We start from the raw sequence: 19244 nt of genomic DNA, 5'->3' as shown, positions 1-19244 counted from the left end.
TATCCTGTGTGACTTAGGCTGCAGATGACAAGGAGATCCAGAATCCCTGCAGGTGGCCTCCCAGCTGCCCAGAGCAAACCTTCAAAAATGTTTCCCGGGGAGATAAAGGACACTGTTGTTAGGGACCAAGATGGGGCTGGAGGAAGGTCACATTGAAGGAATTCAGGGTCAGGCAGCCTGACGGGACTTCAAGGGGAAGGAGCTGTGATCCAAGGAGGGAAGCTCGGAGGGGCCCCCTGGAGTTGTGCTGCTGCCCTTGTGATACTGGTGCTAAAGCGTCCATGAGGAGAAGCCTAACTAAGCAGGGCCCATGGGCGTGCTGGAAACTTGTGGGGCCCTGAGGGCCTGGGCCCCCATCAGCTTGGGACCAGCCCACCTGTGCTAAGTGGCCTCCGTGGGGCAAAGAAGGACTGGTGTCCTACTAATGCAGAAAATGGGAGGAAAGTTTCCAAAAGAGAAAAGGAGAAGTGACAGCTTCTATTGTGGAGGAGGGGGGCTGACACCAGAAAGGAAACATCCTCTCTGGGTGAGGACCCCCGTCAGTCATCACCGGCTGCCCTGTCCCCTTCCAGGGTGACTCAATGCTTTATGTCCCGAAAGACCACTGGGCCAGCTGAGTCTGGGGGCTGTGGCACAGGGCTTGGCACCAGCGATGCATGTATATTTGCCCTTTGTCCTGGGTTCCAGGCACACAGCACCTGCAGCCCAGGAATCACCAAGTGACAAGGGACTTCCATGCTCCTAATACGACGGGGTCTGAGACAGCCTCCGGGCAGGGGCTGGCTGCAGAAAGACCAAGCCTTAATTGGAAGCCTGGGACTTTCTGCTCCACCCCCTGACATCCAGGGAGGGAGAGGGCTGGAGATTGATCCATCACACCTACTGATGTCGCCTCCATGAAACCCTAAAGAACAGCCTTCAGAGGACCTCTGGGGTGGTGACCACGTGGAGGTGCTGGGAGAGTCTCAGGTCCAGAGAACTCACAGAGGACCCCTCCCCCAGAACTTGCCCTCCACGTCGATGCCTCGTGACGGGGTCACGTCCCTGAGGATAAAATCAGCAACAATAACTACAGTGCCTTCCTGAGCTGTTGCGGGGACTCACCAAACCTGCTCTTAACAGCTGCTGGGTTGGAAGCTCGCATGGCCCAAACTTGCTGTCTCAAGTGTAGAGTAGTTTTGCGGGACTGAATCCTTTACCTCTGGGCCCCGGGCTAACTCCAGATAGTGTCAGAACTGGATTGAATTGTAGGACACCAGCTGGTGTCTGGAGGATTGAATCGATTGGTGTGAGGAAACCCCTACACCCTGGTGTCAGCAGTGTCTTGAGTAAACACCGTCCCAAGGGGCCCCATGAAAACATGGTGTCAGCGGCCCCCCGAGGACCTGGGAAATAGAGGCAGCAGCAGGAGTATTCCCAGAAGTCCCACAGAGGGACCTGGTCCAAGGCCCACCCCTGCTTTAGCTGTGTGTGCGGCAGGCCTCAGTCTCCTCATCGGTAAAGCAGGCACCATGATAGTCTTCACCCTGCCCAGACTGTTCTAAGACTGAGCACCATGTCTGTGAGCACGCAGCATGGGGACAGGGAAAACAAATCAGTCCTCCAGCAGGGAATGACCCTAAGGATCCACCGAAAATTCTAGAGCAGAAGTGATCTTTGCAGGGAGACAAGCAAGGCTCCAAACCTCACTCTGGAACATATTGTGTGATACTGGCTAAGCCACAAGATGCTTTCTCTGAGCCACTGTTTTCTAGTCTACAAAATGGAGATAGATGAAATTGAAGCATTCTGAAGCCCGCACCATGAGGCAAGCCCTGTGCCCGTCCAGTTTTGAAATCGACTTATTTGATGCTCACAACAAGCCTACAAAGTGGGTAGTGTCCTTAGCCCCATTTTACAGAGGAATAGGCTGAGGCTCAGAGAGGTCAAGCCAGGATTCACACCCAGCAGATTGACTATTGCCAGGGTGCTGTTCTTCCTCAAGGACAACAAGGTTATTGTTTGAATCCAGTCACATCAAAGGGCATAACAGAGGTACAAGTGCTTTTGAAACTGTCAAACACTAAACTGATTATTAGCAGAGATTGTTGTTATTGCTATAACAGCTCAAAAACTCTGAGTCCAGTTAAAAGGCCCTGCATCTCCCTACCAGGACCAATCTGGTTTTAAAAATAAGATCAGGGCTCTCAAAATAAGTTAAGGAAGCCAGGCGTGCTGGGAGGAGAGCATCATTTTAATGAAAAAAATAAAAAATCCTGATTAATGGAAATGATTCTTAATATATTTCAAAATGATCTGTTATGACACAAAGCAAAGACATTTATATACGACTTTGAAATTCTTAATAGCTGATTTTAGAGCAACCTATTATGAAATCTTCCAAAGCAGAATATATAGTAAGTAAATCATCAGGCAGGCCTCCCAGGCAGACTGACGGCAGCTCCTCTTAAAATAATTTATAAGGTGGGGTGGGGGAGACTGGGAGGAATTATTGCCATAATCAAGTATTAATAAAATATTTATAAATGTGACTTTCTCTTTCATCATTACAGCAGCTACAGGTATGGATCAGGTCCCTGAGCCCACAACAGAGGCGGCACCCCAGATGCCCCCAGAGGAGACACTTGGGTATCAAACTTCTCTGAGCCTGTTTCATGGTGCTAGAGCAGACGGGGTTCCAGGGTGATGAAGGAAATCGCCTGCCCTCCCCCTGCAGGACTCCTCTCTTCCCAGGCCCCGCAGGGTGCCTGAGGGAGCAAGCCCGCTGGACCAGAGCACAGCTGAGAGGCAAGGGCTGGCCCCCTTGGCAGAGTCACCCAACCTCGCTCAGCATCTCAGGCAGAAGCCACCCCTACCAGCGACTGCCTTGAACTGGACACTGCAGGTGACATTCCATCCCCCTGGCTGGCCGCCAGCCTCAGGATGCAGCCTCAGGATGCAGAGGAGGCGCCCTTGATGTAGGGGAGATTTTTACCCTCAGGTCACGAGAAAAGGAGGCTGTGCTCAGAGATGTTCTCCAGGCAAGAACTAGTTCTTCCTCTCACCAGCTCCCTGTGCAGGGTTGACAGCTTGGAGTCCACAGCCCACCTAGAGGGGTTCACACCCCCACCTCTGCCTCTTCCCAGCTGTGCAACCTTAGGAAATTCACCCCAACTTCTTTGTGCCCCAGTTTTCTCTTCTATAAAATGGAATAACAATAGCACCCACTTCTTGGCTTTGTTGGGAGGATTTCATGAGTGATCACGTATAAAATGCCTAGAATAGTATCTGGGGCACACTCAGCGCGAAGTAAGTATTGGCTGTTACTATGGATCTTACTAATGGTTACTACTATCATTATTGTCATTATTATTACATCTTGAGTAATGCAAGAGGCTTCTCTGAGATCCCTTCTAGATTGAAATGCGAAGATTAAGTGAAAGAAGAAAAGAAAATTCGAGGCAGTCATACCAGATACTGTGGGTTTTGACAGTTTCTAAACCTTTAGGGGTCTGATGCATGCGTTTGAGAATCTGATGAAAGCTATAGATTCCATCTCTCCCCCGAAAACGCACATTCATGCACAATTCAGCATGCTATTTCAGTAGTTACCAAGATTCCCTGTTGCAAGTGCAGCAGTGGCCCCCAAAAGATGTATCTAGATCCTAACCCCCAGAACCTGTGAATGTGCCCTTATTTGGAAAAAAAGTATCTTTGTAGATACAATTTAGTTAAGGATCTTGAGATGGGCTCATCCTAGAATACTTAGGACCTAAGGATTGGTCCAAAATCCACTGGACCCAACATTCAGTGACAGGACTCCTGATAAGTGACACAAGAGAAGACAGCCACGAAGGAGAAAGCCATGTGAAGACAGGAAGAGACTGGAAAGATGTGACCACAAGCCTGGAGCCCCTGCAGCCACCAGAAGCTACATGAGGCAAGGGAGGGACGTTACCCCAGAGCCTTCCAAGGGAGCACAGCCCTGCTGACACCACGATTCAGATGCTGGCCTCAGCACTGTGAGAGAATAAATCTCTGTTGTTTTAAGCCACCCGGTTGTGGCAATTTGTCATGACAGACTTAGGAAATGAATCGACCCCCTAAAATCCACACATAAAACACTTAGGGGTGGGAGTACATGGACCTTAGATTAAGAACCTGTCATCAGACCCAACTCTAGAAATTCAATCTGAGAAAACTGAGACCACAGAGAGAGGCAACTTGCTCAAGGTCACCCAGCAAGCTGGGGTCAGAGTTGGATCCCGACAGTCGCTCTCTCATGTAGCTGAGTCTGAGGAGGGCTGAAGAGCTTCTTCAAAGCACAACCAAAGAGTGGGCAGCTCAGAGGCGCAAAGACCCCCAAGTGCTGCGACCTTCCCTGGAGGTTGTATAGAAGAGGAGTCAGCCAATTTGTTCAAAAAAGGACCATAGAGTAATTAATTTAAGCTTTGCAGGCCATAGAATCTCAACTCCACTATGGTAGTGGGAATACAGTTAGAGACATGTAAATGAATGGACATGGCTGGGTTCCAATAAAACTTTAACTATGGACACTACAGTCTGAATACCAAGTAGTTTTCCTATGTCCTGAAATATTAGCCTTATATATGTTTTCATCTAATTAGAATATGCAAACTATTCTTAGCTTGCAGGCTGTACAAACGCAGTTAGCAGGCTGCATTTGGCCATGTAATTTGGCACCACTGGCATGGACAAAGCCAAATGCAGAGGTGGGGACCTCTAACTGGTAACTAGACTAGTTTTTCAGGAAGAAAAATGCACCCCAGACTTGAGATGGGACCACATCTCTTACCCTGACTCAGGTTGGTGTTGATGACCCAGAAGCCAGGAGAGCCTTCACAGCCTCTGAGCACAGTGGTGGTGAGGCCCAAACAGTCAGGCCCCTGAGCATGTCACAACTTATTTTTTGAAAGGCAAGCGATATTTGTTTTTTTGTTTGTTTGTTTCTTTTTTTTTTTTTCACATGTGTCCAGTCAAGTAAGTCTGTCCTTGTTCTGGACCAATTGTGGATTCCCTACCTTACTTATTTCTGACTCTTTATAGCTTCTAGAAATTTCCAAAATCAGTGGGCCAATATATGTGGCTCAAAGGTATGAGAGTCCAAGGAACAAGTCATAAGCCCTTGAGTGTAAGGACAGTTGCCCCACAGAGAATGGCCCAGAGTCAGAACCCATTCCAGAGGACAGACCTCAATTCATAAGGGTTCACTTGACAAGTAAGTTCCAATTTTGTTCTGGGACCAAACGAAGCAGCTCCCTATGGAAGGAGCTAGATAAGGACATAATCACAACACAAGTCACCAAAAGCCCCATAAATGCAGGAACCACATTATTCTTGATCCCTACTATCTCCCCAGGAACTTTTATGTGGTCAGAAAAGGATTGCAGAAGAGATTGATTAAGGAAATGAGGAGCCTTGAATTCCAAGCCCAGGGATTTTACTTGGTTTAGCAGATAAAGGAGAACCTGGGGTAGAATCTAAGCAGGGGAAAGACATGATGAGTCTATGTTGTAGGAAAAAGCCTAATGGTCACACTGAGGATGGACAAAAGGAGGTATCAAGGCACTAGCAAGGAGGCTACTGCAATAGTCCAAGCCAAAATAAAGGCAACTTCTAGTGTCAGATGATAACAGTAAGAGCAGAGAAATCAGGACGGAGGGTACAGAGCAAGGAGAGTGAGGGCAAGAGGGACGATCAGCAAACAGCCACAAGAGGGGAGGAGAACTTATGTAGGGAGCAGTCTCAGCAGGAGGAGAACTGGTGGGGAGAATCTCCAGGGTATCTCCCTAGACAGACAGCGCCTTTATTGCAGGGACCCAACCTTCACTACCATGTTTTAGAGCATCGCTGCTCAGTACAGTAGGCACTAGCTACCTACAGTTATATAAGTTTAAGTTAGTTAAAATATAATGCAATTAAAACTTTAGTTCCTCATTCCCGTAGCTACATTTCAAGTACTCAGGTGGCGTGGCAGCCAGGGGCTCCTGTACTGGACAGCATAGAGGGAGAGCATCCCCATCACTGCAGAACATTCTGTTGGACCATGTTGGTCTGCGTGGCTGGCTTGGAAAATCCAGCCCCATCTCTTTCTCACCATGCCTGGTCCAGCAGCCTCCCAAACAGCAGTCCCAGGGACACAGAAGATGACAGACTGACCCGTCCCACCTCATTGAGAGAAGGGCCTGTGAGCCATCTGCCAAAGGAGACAGCTGGTCACGCAGGTGAGCACGGCAGGAAGGACGTACCTTTGCAGGCCCCTGCTGCGCCGAGGTGGTAGAGGGCTGCCAACACCCGCCAAATGGCTCGCCGCTCACTCTCCGAAATGCCCAGTGTCTCCATGGCGCCCTGGAGCTGGGTGAAGGCAGCTGCCGCCTTCTGCTTATCTTCAGGCTGAGCGCAAAGGGAGAGGAGAAGAAAAAGAGGTCATCACGGTGGAAAAAATGCAAACTCACAACTTGAAGCCGAGCTCAGTCTCGGGGGAGTGTGTGGTCATTTTATTAGCACAGTAAATTACCCACAATTAAGCTGAGGTATGTTGGCACACAGAACTCAGACTGCTGGGAAAGTTATAAAAATCATTTCATTCTGACTTTGGAATGTGGAGTGATTTTTATTCATTCATGTGTTCATCAGTAGATTTATTAAGGCTCTGCTCCATGCTGGGCCCTGGGGATACAAAGATGAGTAAACGCCAGAACCCGACTGAGGGCTTCTCAAGGTAGAAGTGGAAAGAGACATAAAAGCAACCAAGTATGAATGAGACCTAGTGGTAGGATATTGGTGTCAGTGGAAAGGGGTACCTAAGGTGGGAATGCCTAATTAATCCCAGCCAATGATTAATAGAAAAAGAGACAAAATTATGTTGGAAGACTGAAAAAGCAATAGACCAATAAGATCCAATAAGGTCCTTGACAGAGCGGACAACAGCAAAGGAGATCTCTAGAGAAACAAGGAGTCAACTGAATATGAAACATATGCAGTTATTTTTGGAGGTGGGCAGACAGAAAAGGGGAGGACATAAAGCATGAGATGCTGGCAGGTGCCAATTGTGAAGGCTTCAAACAGGATATTAAAGTTATGGGCTTTAAACTACAGCATGATTAGCAAATACACACCCCTGTTCACATCCCTAGACCTGTGGCAGACATCACCAATCAATCAAGAAACCGAAGCAAGTGAGTGAGTCCAGATTCTTAGGACCTTACCCCTTGCAGCCACCACCAACTGATGTGCCTTGGAAACTGAAATGGACCCTGCTTGTCATGCCCAGAGCAAGCGACAGGAAACTGCCAGAGTTTTAAGCAGGAGGAAAGAGAAAATGACACGATCAGATGTTTATGGGTTGCAGGGTGTTGTTTTTTCCCCTCTCAGATTTATGATTCCAATTATGTTTGATTGAATATTAAAATTAGTCTATAACTCCTGCACACACACCATCTGGCCAAGGAGACTTAGCCCAGAAGCCTGCTGGGTTGAGAGGAAGTGAGCCGGGGACGAGAATTCTTTTGTCAATAATCCACCAGCAGATAATGAGGAACTGATTTGCACTTGGCCTGCTTACAGAGCTTGGGTGATGAACTGTAGGCTGCAAAAGCTGGCAGGTCCTTGAATTTTAGGGAGTCCAATTCCCAGAGAGGGGATGACGATTGCCCAAGGTCACACAGCAAATTAATATCAAACACAAGACTAGGCTCAGGCTTTTCTGAGACCAGTCCAAGCCACTTGTCCCCTCCACTCAGGACACTTCTAACTGGTCTTAAAGAAAGAGGTGAGAATCATAGACCCATTGGGATGATGTCAAAGCAAGCAGTGACATTGAAAGATTCATTGTGGAAACATTTCAATTAATAGCAAAAGCATGTTCCACTGATCCATCATATTTCTGGGCCACCATAGGACCACAAAATCCCTAGCAACCAGGAGTTCGACCTAGCAACCACAACCGCTTCGCTGGAGCAAACGGAGGGAAGGAAGGCATCTTACCAACAGGCTCTTGGTTATTTATGAGATTTCAGAGTAGCAGAGAAAGGACACCAAAAGGACAGTGACAACACATTTATTATGGCTCCCACTGCCAGCCATGAGCACTGGACTTTAAATTACAGGTGGACGCCATCATCCGTCGCTTAGCTCATGTTAAGGGGAGAATGAGAAAACTTCCACGAAAGCTTATTTGCTTCTTTTTCTCTTGCTCCCTTCTCCCCAGGTCTCTGTGACAACAGAGGACAAGGAGGGACAAATTTATGTTTCTGATTCAAATGATTCTTCTCAGAGAATGTTTTCAGTCCCTTAAACTTCTAGAGGGCCCAACACTTCTCCATAGTGCCCTGGCAAAATCCACACTTTGTGTCAAAATGTGAAATTAGTCAAATTAGGGAGTAATTCATCTCACAGCCTAAATGTCTACCAACAGGAGAATGGAGAAAGACGGGTATTCCAGGACTCTGTCTGGACTTCTATGCAGCAATGAAAAAGAACGAGCCATTGATACATACAACCATCTGTATGGAATCCCACAGATTCTATGTAAGTCAGAGAAGTCAGACATAAAAGACGACACTATTTGTGTACATGTAGATGGGTCAAGCCCCTAGGGAAAACAGTATGGAGGTTTTCAAAAGATTAAAAATGGATCTTCCACATGACCCAGTGATTTCACTCCTTGGAATCTACCCAAAGAATATAAAACCACTAATGTTCATTGCAACAATATTTACAATAGTCAATATGGAGACAACCTAAGTGCCCAAATAGGGATGAGTGGATCAAGAAGGTGTAGTACATATACACAATGGAATACTACTCAGCTGTCAACAAAGATAAACTTTTGTCATTTGTGACAATGTAGATAGAGCTGGTGGGGATTATGCTAAGCTAAATAAGTCAGATGGAGAGATACAAGTACAGATGGTGTCACTTCTATGTGGACCATAGAGACACGAAACAAAGGGTCAGATAAAACCAAACTAAGAACTAACCCTAGAAAGTAGACTATGAAATTGGGACTACCAGAGAGGGTTGGGGAAGGGAAGGAATAAGAAAAAAGCAGGAAGGGAGCACACTTGACTAGGGGTGTTTGGGTGATGGGTACATTGTGGTAAGAACACCCGAGACAAATACAAATAATGATATAAACCAATGTTACCTCAATAAAAGAAAAGGAATGTGTCTCCCCTGGCGGTACAATGGTTGAGCACTGGGCTGTGAAGCTGCCCGCAGCCTCTGCAGCGCCAGTTCAATCCCCGGGCACTGGCGAGGGTCCCACATGGCGTGACAGACCTCTCCTGTCTCGCCCACTGCTCCCCTCAGCAGTGTACTTCATCAGTCTGCCTGTTCTGCTCCCTGCTCTGGCTCTGGTGAATTCTCTCACCCTTCCATGCTTCTGACTGTACCCAGTGCTTGTATAAATAAATAAATCTTTTTTAAAAATAAAATAAATAAGTAAATAAAAAAGAATATAATCATCATTGATTTGTATACTTAAAGCCAGTGAGTGCACTTTATACATTTCACTTTGGTTTCACCTTGATTAAAAAAAAAATTAGTGGGAAAATAAAGCCAACTCACAAGACACCCAGGGTTTGTCTGATGTAGTCAGAAGCTCAAGGTCAACCAAAGACTGCAGGTAATTTAGTGAAAAAAATAAAATCTAAAATGTTCTCTCCACATTCACCTGGCTGCCTTTAGAGTACCCAAGAGGGTCCAGCAGTACAGAGAGGCCAGGTTTGGATTTAGAGTCAGAACTGACGCTGTCTTCACTGCCTTCCTCATAAGTGTGACTTTGCACAGGCCTCTTGACTGTGAATCGTGGCTCAGTTTCTATTTTGGTGGAGTGGGAAAAATGGCCCACCCACATGCCTGTACCCAGGCTGTTATTCCTTCTGGGAACACCGTTCCCCACTGCTGTCCAGGTTCAAAGCCAGAATTGCGTGAAAAGTGAATCAGATCTGGTTCTGTCCTCAAGGGGCTTCCGGTCCAACAAGGGGGACAGATGTACAAAGAGATGATCACAGCACAGAGTGAGTTTGGGGGCTGGGAAGGGTCAGTGAACCCAGTGGAAAGGTCAGAGACTTCCAGGAAGAAGTGGCAGATGAAGCAAATGGAATGACCATGTGGAGTGGGTACTGGGGAGCTAGAAAGGTTCTCTAAGGAGAAGGATGCAAGGCTAAAGAAACACATGGGCCTGGGATTCTAAGAACACTGAGGATGTCATGCAGAGGGCACCGGGAGCCACAGCTTGCAGTGTGGCTACAGGAGGTGCCCTGCCAGAGGACACTGGCACCTGGGAACCCCATACCCTGCTTGGAAGCACAGTGGGGACTGCAGAAAGATCTGGGTCTCACAGGCATCAAGGGATGTAAACCAGCCCCCTCTCCTCCAGGGCTGGGGCACGTTCCACTGTGTCTGGGCAACCAAGCAGCCCGGGGATTCCCAGCCTTCCACCTCCCTGGACATGGACCCAGCTCTGCAAAGCAAAGGATGAGCAATGACTAGATTCATTTGCAAAGGAGATATCAGTGCCTGTACAGGTGGGTGAACCTCATGGAGATCATGGGGAGGGCAGGACAGGTGTCAGTTCAAAGCCAGGAGCTAGCTGTTTCCAAGGGGCTTTGCCCCGCACTCAACACTGACCATTGTGTCTTCTTTGGTTAGTCACTGGGAGAGCATTTAATGAGAGAGAGGAGAAAGCATTAATTGAGCACCTACTATACTATCATAAGTGCTTTTACCTGATAAGGTAGGTATGGATCTCTCCAGCTGACAGAGGAGGAAACTGCAGCCCAGAGAGGGGAAGGGGTGGGGCATGGTCACCACATGGCAGAAACTCTACTACCAGCAGACTGGGGAGTTGGATGTTGTTCTAACCGTTCCACAGGGGAAAAACTGAGGCTGCTTGAGGTTAGGTAACCCAAGGGGGCCCAGTGGGTTAGATTCCAGAGCACACAGTGTCTAGCCATGACACAGGACTGAGCTGACAGAGTGGGACAAACAAGAGGGCCAGATTCGAGTGAGGCCGACCTGGATTCCAGTTCTGTTTCTGCTACTCAAACGCTGTGTGCCCTTGGCAAATAACTTCAGCTCTCTGAGCCTGCTTACTTCCCCTGGAAAAAACACGATTATAATCCCTTTGCTCAAAAAGCCATTAGGATCAAGTAAGAGAAAGCTCCTGGCAGAGCTTGACATGAGAGCACGAGTCCCTACCCTTCTGTGTGGAAACCATTTCTCCACAGTTGACACCTGGGTCATGAGAAATAAATGTGCCTCAGGCCAAAGTCTGGAAGGCAACAGCCAGAAGCAAACTGCAAAAACACAAGGATTATTATTATTATGACTACTAGGACTGGATACATTTTTAAAAAATCAGGCAAGGCTGCAAAAAAACAAATTACAGTGCAGAAAATAATATGAAAGATTTTGATTTCAAATGTGTCCTGGTACCCTGGCAGTTCTCAAATAAATTCCATTTAGAAACTGAAATGTGACAGCAGTGACATACAGCGTAGGGTCTAGAAGGTGGAACTGATAGCCAGCAAGCAAGGCAACCACTGAGAACCAGGGTCACCATGGAAGGGGGGGTCTTAGAGGTCTCCCTCCCTCCCCAGACCCTGTTCCAGCTGCTCCAGGCCTCATCCTATGATCTTCAGCCATGCTGCCCTATTTGCTATCCCCATCTTGACCTTTACATTACAGTAACAGGAATGATAGTCTCACTGTAACTGTCTAACTTCCCTCTCAGTTGAGGAGGTGCCTGTCACCTCCTCCAGGAAGCCTTCCCTGATATGCCTCTATCCCTCTCGACCTGGCCTCAAACCTCACACCCCTCTATTCAGTTACCTATCACTCTGGCTTAAACAATGATGTGTTTATGTGGTGAGGCAGCCCACACCCACCTCAGGAGCATGAGTCTTTTGTCAATAGAAACCCAGCTGAGGGCCTCCCGGATGGCGCAGCAGGTTGAACACAGCGCTGGGAAGTTGTCCACAGCCTCTGTAGCATGGGTTCAATTCCCAGCTGGCCAGGGAGATTCCCACATAGCACAGCAGATCTCTCCTGTCTCATCCACTGCTCCCCTCAGCAGTGTATTTCAGTCAGTCTGCCTGTTCTGTTCCCTGCTCTGTCTCTGGTGAATCCTCTCAAACTCCTATGTCTCTGGCCTATACCCCAGCTCTTGTATGAAAATAAATAAATGAATCTTTAAAAAGAAATAAAGAAACACAGCTGAGTTATCTCTGTGTGCCAGAGGCAGATTTCTAGCAATATCAACAAATATTAGTTGATGAAAGAATGTCGACAGACTGCCTGCTAATGTCCCCAAATAAGAGCCACTGATGCTGGGGAGAAGCTGTCCACCCACAGAGCTGGGCCCCACCATGTTACTCATCCTAGGTTCACTGACCCCGGATGCCCAGGCTGGCTGAAGGTTCAGAGTCCCCAACTCCCTAATCCCCTTCTCTGGGCCCTCTGAGAGTCCCAACAGCCATCAGGGATCCATGCAGTGAATCCAAAGACAGACATAAGATCTCCAAGACTCTAAGAAATGCCTCCCAAGACACAGCAGGATCAAATTAAAGGAAATTAGTGTATCTCTGCCTACTATGGAAGCACAGTCTAGAAAATTGAAAAGACATGATTTTAGCCAAGTTGTGACCTGGATGTGCTCATTCATTTATTCACTCAACAAACATCACTGGAGCACTCCCTGTGCTCCTGGTTCCGTGAACAGAACACAGAAGCATCCCTGTCCTCTCCGAACTTAGGGCTGAGGGGAGACAGGCTATAAGTAAACATGCAGTGGGATGCATGAGAGGCTGTAATCAAGGAGATCACAAAAAAAAGATCATTAACAGGGGTCTCTCCTTAAACAGGGCCAGGAAACTGGAGGCTGGCACCTCTGGTGGGGAGGCCAAGGAATGGATGCTCAAAGATCTTTATCACCTCATTATTAAGCAGCAGCGAAGAGTTTAGAGTTTTCTTGCAAATGAACATAGTTCAGCGACTCATGACTCTGCTGTGAAGTCTGGTCATTAAAAACGTTGTTTGTGAAAGTTTTAGTGATATACAGTTTATTATGAACTAGGTAAAACTTTCATGGGAAAAATACTGAGAAGAAGATCTGCAAAAATGTTACCAAAGGCTATCTAGGGATGGTGACGTCATGGGCACCTGGTTTTTGGTTTGTGTGAATGTGTTTCTTTTGGGTTTTGTTCTGTACATAAGGTTTTAGGTTGTTTTTTGTTTGTTTGTTTGTTTTTGTGGGGGGAGGGAGTTGTATGATTTTTCCACAAAATATATGTATTCATTTAATTTTTTTAAAGATTTTTTTTTTATTTATTTATGCATACAAGAATTGGGTGTAGGCCAGAGGTATGGGGTGGTGAGAGGATTCACCAGAGACAGAGTGGGGAGCAGAACAGGCAGATCTACTGAAATACACAGCTGAGGGGAGCAGTGGGTGAGAGAGGAGAGGTCTGCTGTGTCATGTGGGTCAGATCCCTGGCTGGGGATCAAACTCTAATTTCAGTGGCTGCCGATAGCTTGATAGCGCTAAGGCTTTAACCCCTGCGCCACCAGGGAGGCCCTGAATTCATTTAATATTTTAAATAAATATTTTATTAAGAATATAAACTAGAAGAGAACATATTTAAAGCCAGTAAGAGAAAACAACGTGACATGTACCACAGGGAGTGTGGATTGATGGTCTGGTGGGCCACCAAGGCCTTGCCCCACCCACTGGTCCAGTGCAGGCCATCTGGATAACAGTGAATAAGAACAATGGTGGTGACAATAGAAGGCGACCTTGGTTGAATTCCACACCTTGTCCAAGTGCTTGAGGGGCTTTCCCCATTAATGTGGGAGCAAGTGAGCCCATTGCCATCACTGTTTTACAAATGAGAAAACTGAGGCCCAGGGAGATAAAGCCCTTTTGCTTAAGGCCACCCAGTTTCAGTGCTGGTACTGGGATTTGAACCTGGATATTTCAGACTCCAGAACCCATTTCTTAACCACTGTGGTCAGTGAGTTTTCAGGGAAGGATGGAACTGGCTGATACAGAGAGACTTGCTAGGAGGCGGAGAAAGAAGTCTCAAGCCGGGATGAAGTTGGGCAATACATAAAATAAAATAAAATGCAGAACATCTAGTTAAGGGAATTTCAGAAAAACAACAGATAATATCTTAGCACAGGTGTGTCCCGCAACATCTGGCATACCAGGAGTGCTGGCCTGAGTACACCTGTCTAACCAACCCAGGACCAGCTTGTGTTCACCTCCGCCAGGCTGTCTTCTCTGATTTGAATCCGATGTTCCAGGCCTGCCCAAGTAGTATTGATATCCGTAAACTAAAATAACTGTCAACATTTATCTGAAATGCAAATTTAATGGGGCATTCTGTGTTTTTTCCCACTTTACTGAGTTACTGTTGACAAATAAAAATGATATATTTTTAGGTATATTTTTAGGTGTTGCTATATGCATACCTGTGAAATGATTACCACAATGAAATGAACACATCTATAACCTCTTAGTGACCATTTGTGTGTGTGTGTGTATTGAGAACACTTAAGATCTATTCTCTTAGTGAATTTCAGGCATGTAATACAGTATTATTAACTATACCAACTAAGCTGTTTGTCAGATCAGGTATAACGAGTAAGTTCTGGACAGCCTGTATTTTTATTTGCTCAATCTGCCAACTTTGGGGGTTTGTACTTAGCAACTCACATTCTTAGGAAGTATTTTCTGACCACCAAGAACCTGCACTGCCCGATGCCTGAAACCAACCCAAGCTTGTTTCAAAGACCAAAGAGTTTTCAAATCTTATTTTCATTCTTAGACAATGGAAAGAACACTCTGTAGACACCTAGCAGGTAGCAGAGAGAACAAAGGAAGGTTCTACCTGCTCCCACTAATCAATTGGTCTAAAAAACACCTCCCAGAAACAGAGAAAACAACAAGAAAACCCCTTCAAATGCCTCCTTGACAGGGATTCAAACTGTGCCCCATTCCTGTATGCAGGCTGTTAAGAAAGGGCCAGAGAGCTCAGCAGGTCTGGCTGGGCAATTTCCCTCCTTGAAACCAACAGGAAAACCACCACTCACCCTCTTGCTCATTCAAATGGATACACTCGGGTCAAGACTCATTAAATTTTGGGATAGCTTCTCATTCTCTGCTGTCAAGGTCAAAGTTGTGGTTCCTAATGGCACCCACTCATGGGGGAACAGGGCATAAAAGAACATGCTGCAGATTCCCCCCAATGAAGGGGGGTATTAGGAAGCACAAGAGTAGAATAATTGCCAGAATTTAAAGATGGGGGCTCCACGGCACCCACTGCAGAAATCAACTCTACTCCACTGGTTTTCAAAGCTGGGTTCCGGGCCCACCAGTATCTGCACCACCTGGAAATTTGTAAGAAATGCAAATTCTCAGGCCAGACTCCAGACCTAGAGAGGCAGAGTGTGGCTGGTTCTGCCGTGTTAGCAGTGACAGTCATAAAGCAGAAGCTCTTAATTGTCATGAGGTAGTTTATCAAGTTAATCTCTTATGGACTGTGCTTTGGAGTCACAGCAGTCTTTGCCAGCCCAAGGTTACGGAAATTTTTCTCCTGGTTTCTTCTAGAAATTCTATGCTCTTAAATTTTAGAGTTAGATCTGTGATCCAATTTTTGTTACTTTTTGTATATGGTGTGAGTTTGTAGACTGAAATTCATCTTTTTATATGAGGACAGCCAATGACTCCAGCATCATTTGTTTCCCATACATGTCTGTGTGGGGAAAGGCTTTGGTGTGGAAATTAAGTGCCCAACTCTACCTGGTAAATACCTGCTCAGCCTTTAAAACCCAGGTCAAATCTTTGTTTGGCTAAGAAAAATTCCCTGAGACCAAGTAGTTCATCTTTTCTCTGGTGCCCATGGCATCGTGTGTAGCCTCTGACACATTCTTGTCCCACATGATTATGTTAATTCCCACATCTCCTGATAGAGGGAATTTGCATAAATGGGGGCCATCATCCCAGCACTTAGCACAGACCTGGCATAGGAGGTGATTGTGGTATGTGAGCAGGATAGGGGCGACTCAGAAAACAACTGTTACAAATATAAATAAATGAATTAAAGAATAAACAAGTGAATAATTTGTCTTACAAACAACTATACCATCCCTCAAGGTCCTACTTACAGGCCACACCCACCAGGAAGCCCTCTCTGATTGCACCTACTCTCATTAATCATCAATACTTAGCAAGAGCACCCAAGTTACCGATTTAGGCCAAGCCTACACTCTATACACAGTTTCATTTAATCCTCACAACAGATCCATTAGGCAGATACTACTATCATTGCCTTACTCAAGAGGACCAGATGTTCAGAGGCTAGGTTCCATGCTAAGATCACATATCTAGTAAGTGTCAGAGCCAGGCCTGAACCCAATGGCCTGAATGCCACCACTTCTGGGTTCCCTTTAGATATAAAAATCTCATTTCCCCAACAACCCTCATTTTCAGATGCACCCTCCCTCGCTCCCCCACCCCCGCCCCCACAGCAACCTCTCATCTCCCTGACTGACCAGCTCTTGCCAACTACGCACCCTGGTGGCAAAGGAGAGGAGTTACACAAGGGACCCCTCCATTACCCCCACTTTCCTGGCCAAGAGAGACCAACACCCACATCCCCGCCCTGGAAGGACCTCCTCTTTACCTTATGCCACGTGCCCATGCCGAAGGAGCTGCTGTCTGCCATGTGGTGCAGGCACAGCTCAGTCCTGGAAGCAGAAAAGGACAAGACGTAAGGGAAGGCTGCCCACATAGGTGGCCTGGCAGGGCTGGTCAAGGTGGAGGGCTGCCAGGTAACCCCAGGCCTGCCCAGACCCTAGCCCTGCCTCCCACAAACTCCTCGCTCACTGCACTTACAAGGAGCTTCCTAAAGGTAGGGATCCTGGTAGAACAGGGCCTGGCCAAGAGTAGGGGCCAGCTCTAAATCTGGGGCTTCCACTACCTGGTGATGTGAACTTGCTCAAAGATAACACTAGAACAACCACTTGAAAGGACCCGCCTCTATGCTAAATTCCAAGATTAGATTATTATGATGACCCCACCCAATAGGTACAAATACTATTCCCAGTTGGCTGAGAGGTGCCGAGAACAAGAACTTTGTCCACATAGCTAGCCAACATGGGGCCAGGAGTCAGAGTGAGCGCTTTTGGATCCCTGGATACAGACTCCTCCACTGTACAGCACCCACCCCTCCTCTCTGGCCTGTGCCTTCATCCTATAAAGGGCCATGATGTTCAAGGCTGCTTCTAGTGTTCAAACTGAAGGTCCTTGAGAGAGGGGCCTATAGATAGGCTGCCCACTCTGCAGGCCTGAAGAACACAAGCAAAGGTGGAATGGGTGGGGAGGCACAGCCATGCCACCACCCCCTCCAGGCATGCCCCACACACAGAAGCATCGTGAAGTCTGGCCTAGGATCCCACAACCCTATGGGATCAAACCTGATCCTAGGAATTGGAGCTCACTCAGCAGTCCCCAGCCAGTCCTGCTAGACTGGGATCCTTTAGTGCTCCCTCCCCTGGTTTTTCTACACGCCCCACACCCCTGGCCTCAGCCTCATGCCCTGGAATAACCCTTTTCAGACAGATTTTTGAGTCCAGTCCCAGTCCTGCCAGTTAGCAGACAAGGTATTCTCTTCTTTGAATATCCTTTAGCTCATCTATAAATGGGTGGTCTACTACTTATGTCTCAGGATTCTACTACATGTGCCTCATGAAAACTCCCCCTGCCCACTTGGCACAGAGTAGGTTCTCTGCATTTATTTCCCTTGTCTTCAACCTAGTCTGTATTCCATTTGTTGGAAGGTGAACTTTACAACTAATTGAGGAGTATGTACCCTAAGCTAAGTACTGGGGAGGCAGAAAGGAGCAAGGCTGATTCAGGTATCTCAGAGTCAGTCTGAAGGGAAAGAGAACACATCTACCCCAGTGTGGCAGGTGCTGAACCAAAGGGCATACCAGGGACCAAAGTGGATAAAGGACAAACTGAGGGAGCACACCTCTAAAAAGGGTATTGGAGCTGGGTTTTGAAGGATGAATAGGAGTTTGCTACAGAAATAAAAATGGACACTTGCAGAAATGAGAACCAGATTTTTTCCTTCGAAGTTTCATTGTAGATGAGGGACCAGCCTGGCAGCAGCAGAGGCAGAGAAAGGGAAATGGTGTGGGAGATCATCAGGGATGCCTCCTGCAGAAGCACGACCCCCTAAAGGTCTGAGTTGCTCCAAATACTTTTCTAGCCTCCTAGGGTGCTTGAAACTCATAAGGGATGGCTCTGTGCTCTCAGACACAACTTTGTCCTGGTTCCTAAGGACTCCACACTCATTTGGGTCAGGCCCTCTGACACAGAGCCCTCCAGACTGGCGTGAACCTGGTGTGGGGTCCTAGTATTCTCTGCTGATAGCATCTTAGGAGCAGCCTCCTCACACCAGAATCAAACCCCAGCCATTCTACAGAAGGGGAAACAGGTTCAGAGACCAACACAGGGCAAAGCCAGGCTCTAAACACATGCCCCTCTGACCCCAAAGTCAGACCTTTCCAGCACACCTCCTATCAGGTCCTGAGAGTCGTGTCAAGGCAGATTTGATCCTCCAAAGAGTCAGAGCAGACAAATAGGAGCCTTCTCTGTCCTCAGCATTGTACCTCCTCACTCTATAACCATCGCGGCCCCCTGAGGCGACTATTAGCAAACCCACTTCACAGATATGAAAAGCGAGCCTCAGAGAGGTGAAGTCAGCAGCCCCGGTCATATAACCAGCAAGTGGAGAAGTCAGATGTGAGTCCACATAGTTTGACCCCAAATCTGAGCTCCTAGCCACTGTGCTGCTCCAATTTCTTCTATAGATTCTGAAGAAGTTCAAGTAGCTTCCTTACTACTCAGTTACCCTGCTCTAAAAATGGGGAGTTTCCTCTCCAGTTTACCCTCTCCAAAAAGAACAGCTATCCCTCCACCTTCGCAGGAGGCTCAGGACAGATTCAGCCTGCCCTTCACAGGGGAGGAAGCAAGAGGCAAACAATGGGGGACAGAGAAAAAGCACAAATCAGCATCCATAGCAGGGGAGAGAAATAGCTTTTTCTCTCCAGTTTCATTGGGACCTGTCCCATTCATTTGTTAGAAGAGAAAACAGAGATTCCAGCAAGAGGGAGCCACATGCCCCAGGATACCTATGCAGCCAGGGAGGGGCAGAGATGACTCCCTGGGC

The 19244-nt window shown here is 47.2% G+C and overlaps 1 protein-coding gene across 1 annotated transcript in view; it reads right to left on the bottom strand.

Moving 5' to 3' along the window:
• MYO18B (myosin XVIIIB) overlaps positions 1–19244 on the bottom strand; it is a gene marked incomplete at its 5' end in the record, with an annotated part of 234879 nt that overhangs the window by 183887 nt on the left and 31748 nt on the right. Inside the window, 2 exon segments of the mRNA XM_054694681.1 lie at positions 6249–6393; positions 16692–16755. Of these exon segments, the coding sequence (XP_054550656.1) occupies positions 6249–6393; positions 16692–16755 (209 nt within the window).

Source organism: Talpa occidentalis, unplaced genomic scaffold (genome assembly GCF_014898055.3).
Source record: "Talpa occidentalis isolate TD23 unplaced genomic scaffold, MPIMG_talOcc4v2.1 talOcc4.14, whole genome shotgun sequence".
Taxonomy (NCBI): domain Eukaryota; kingdom Metazoa; phylum Chordata; class Mammalia; order Eulipotyphla; family Talpidae; genus Talpa; species Talpa occidentalis.
Note: the sequence above shows the minus strand (reverse complement) of the source record. Positions and strands in the feature narration are given on the sequence as shown.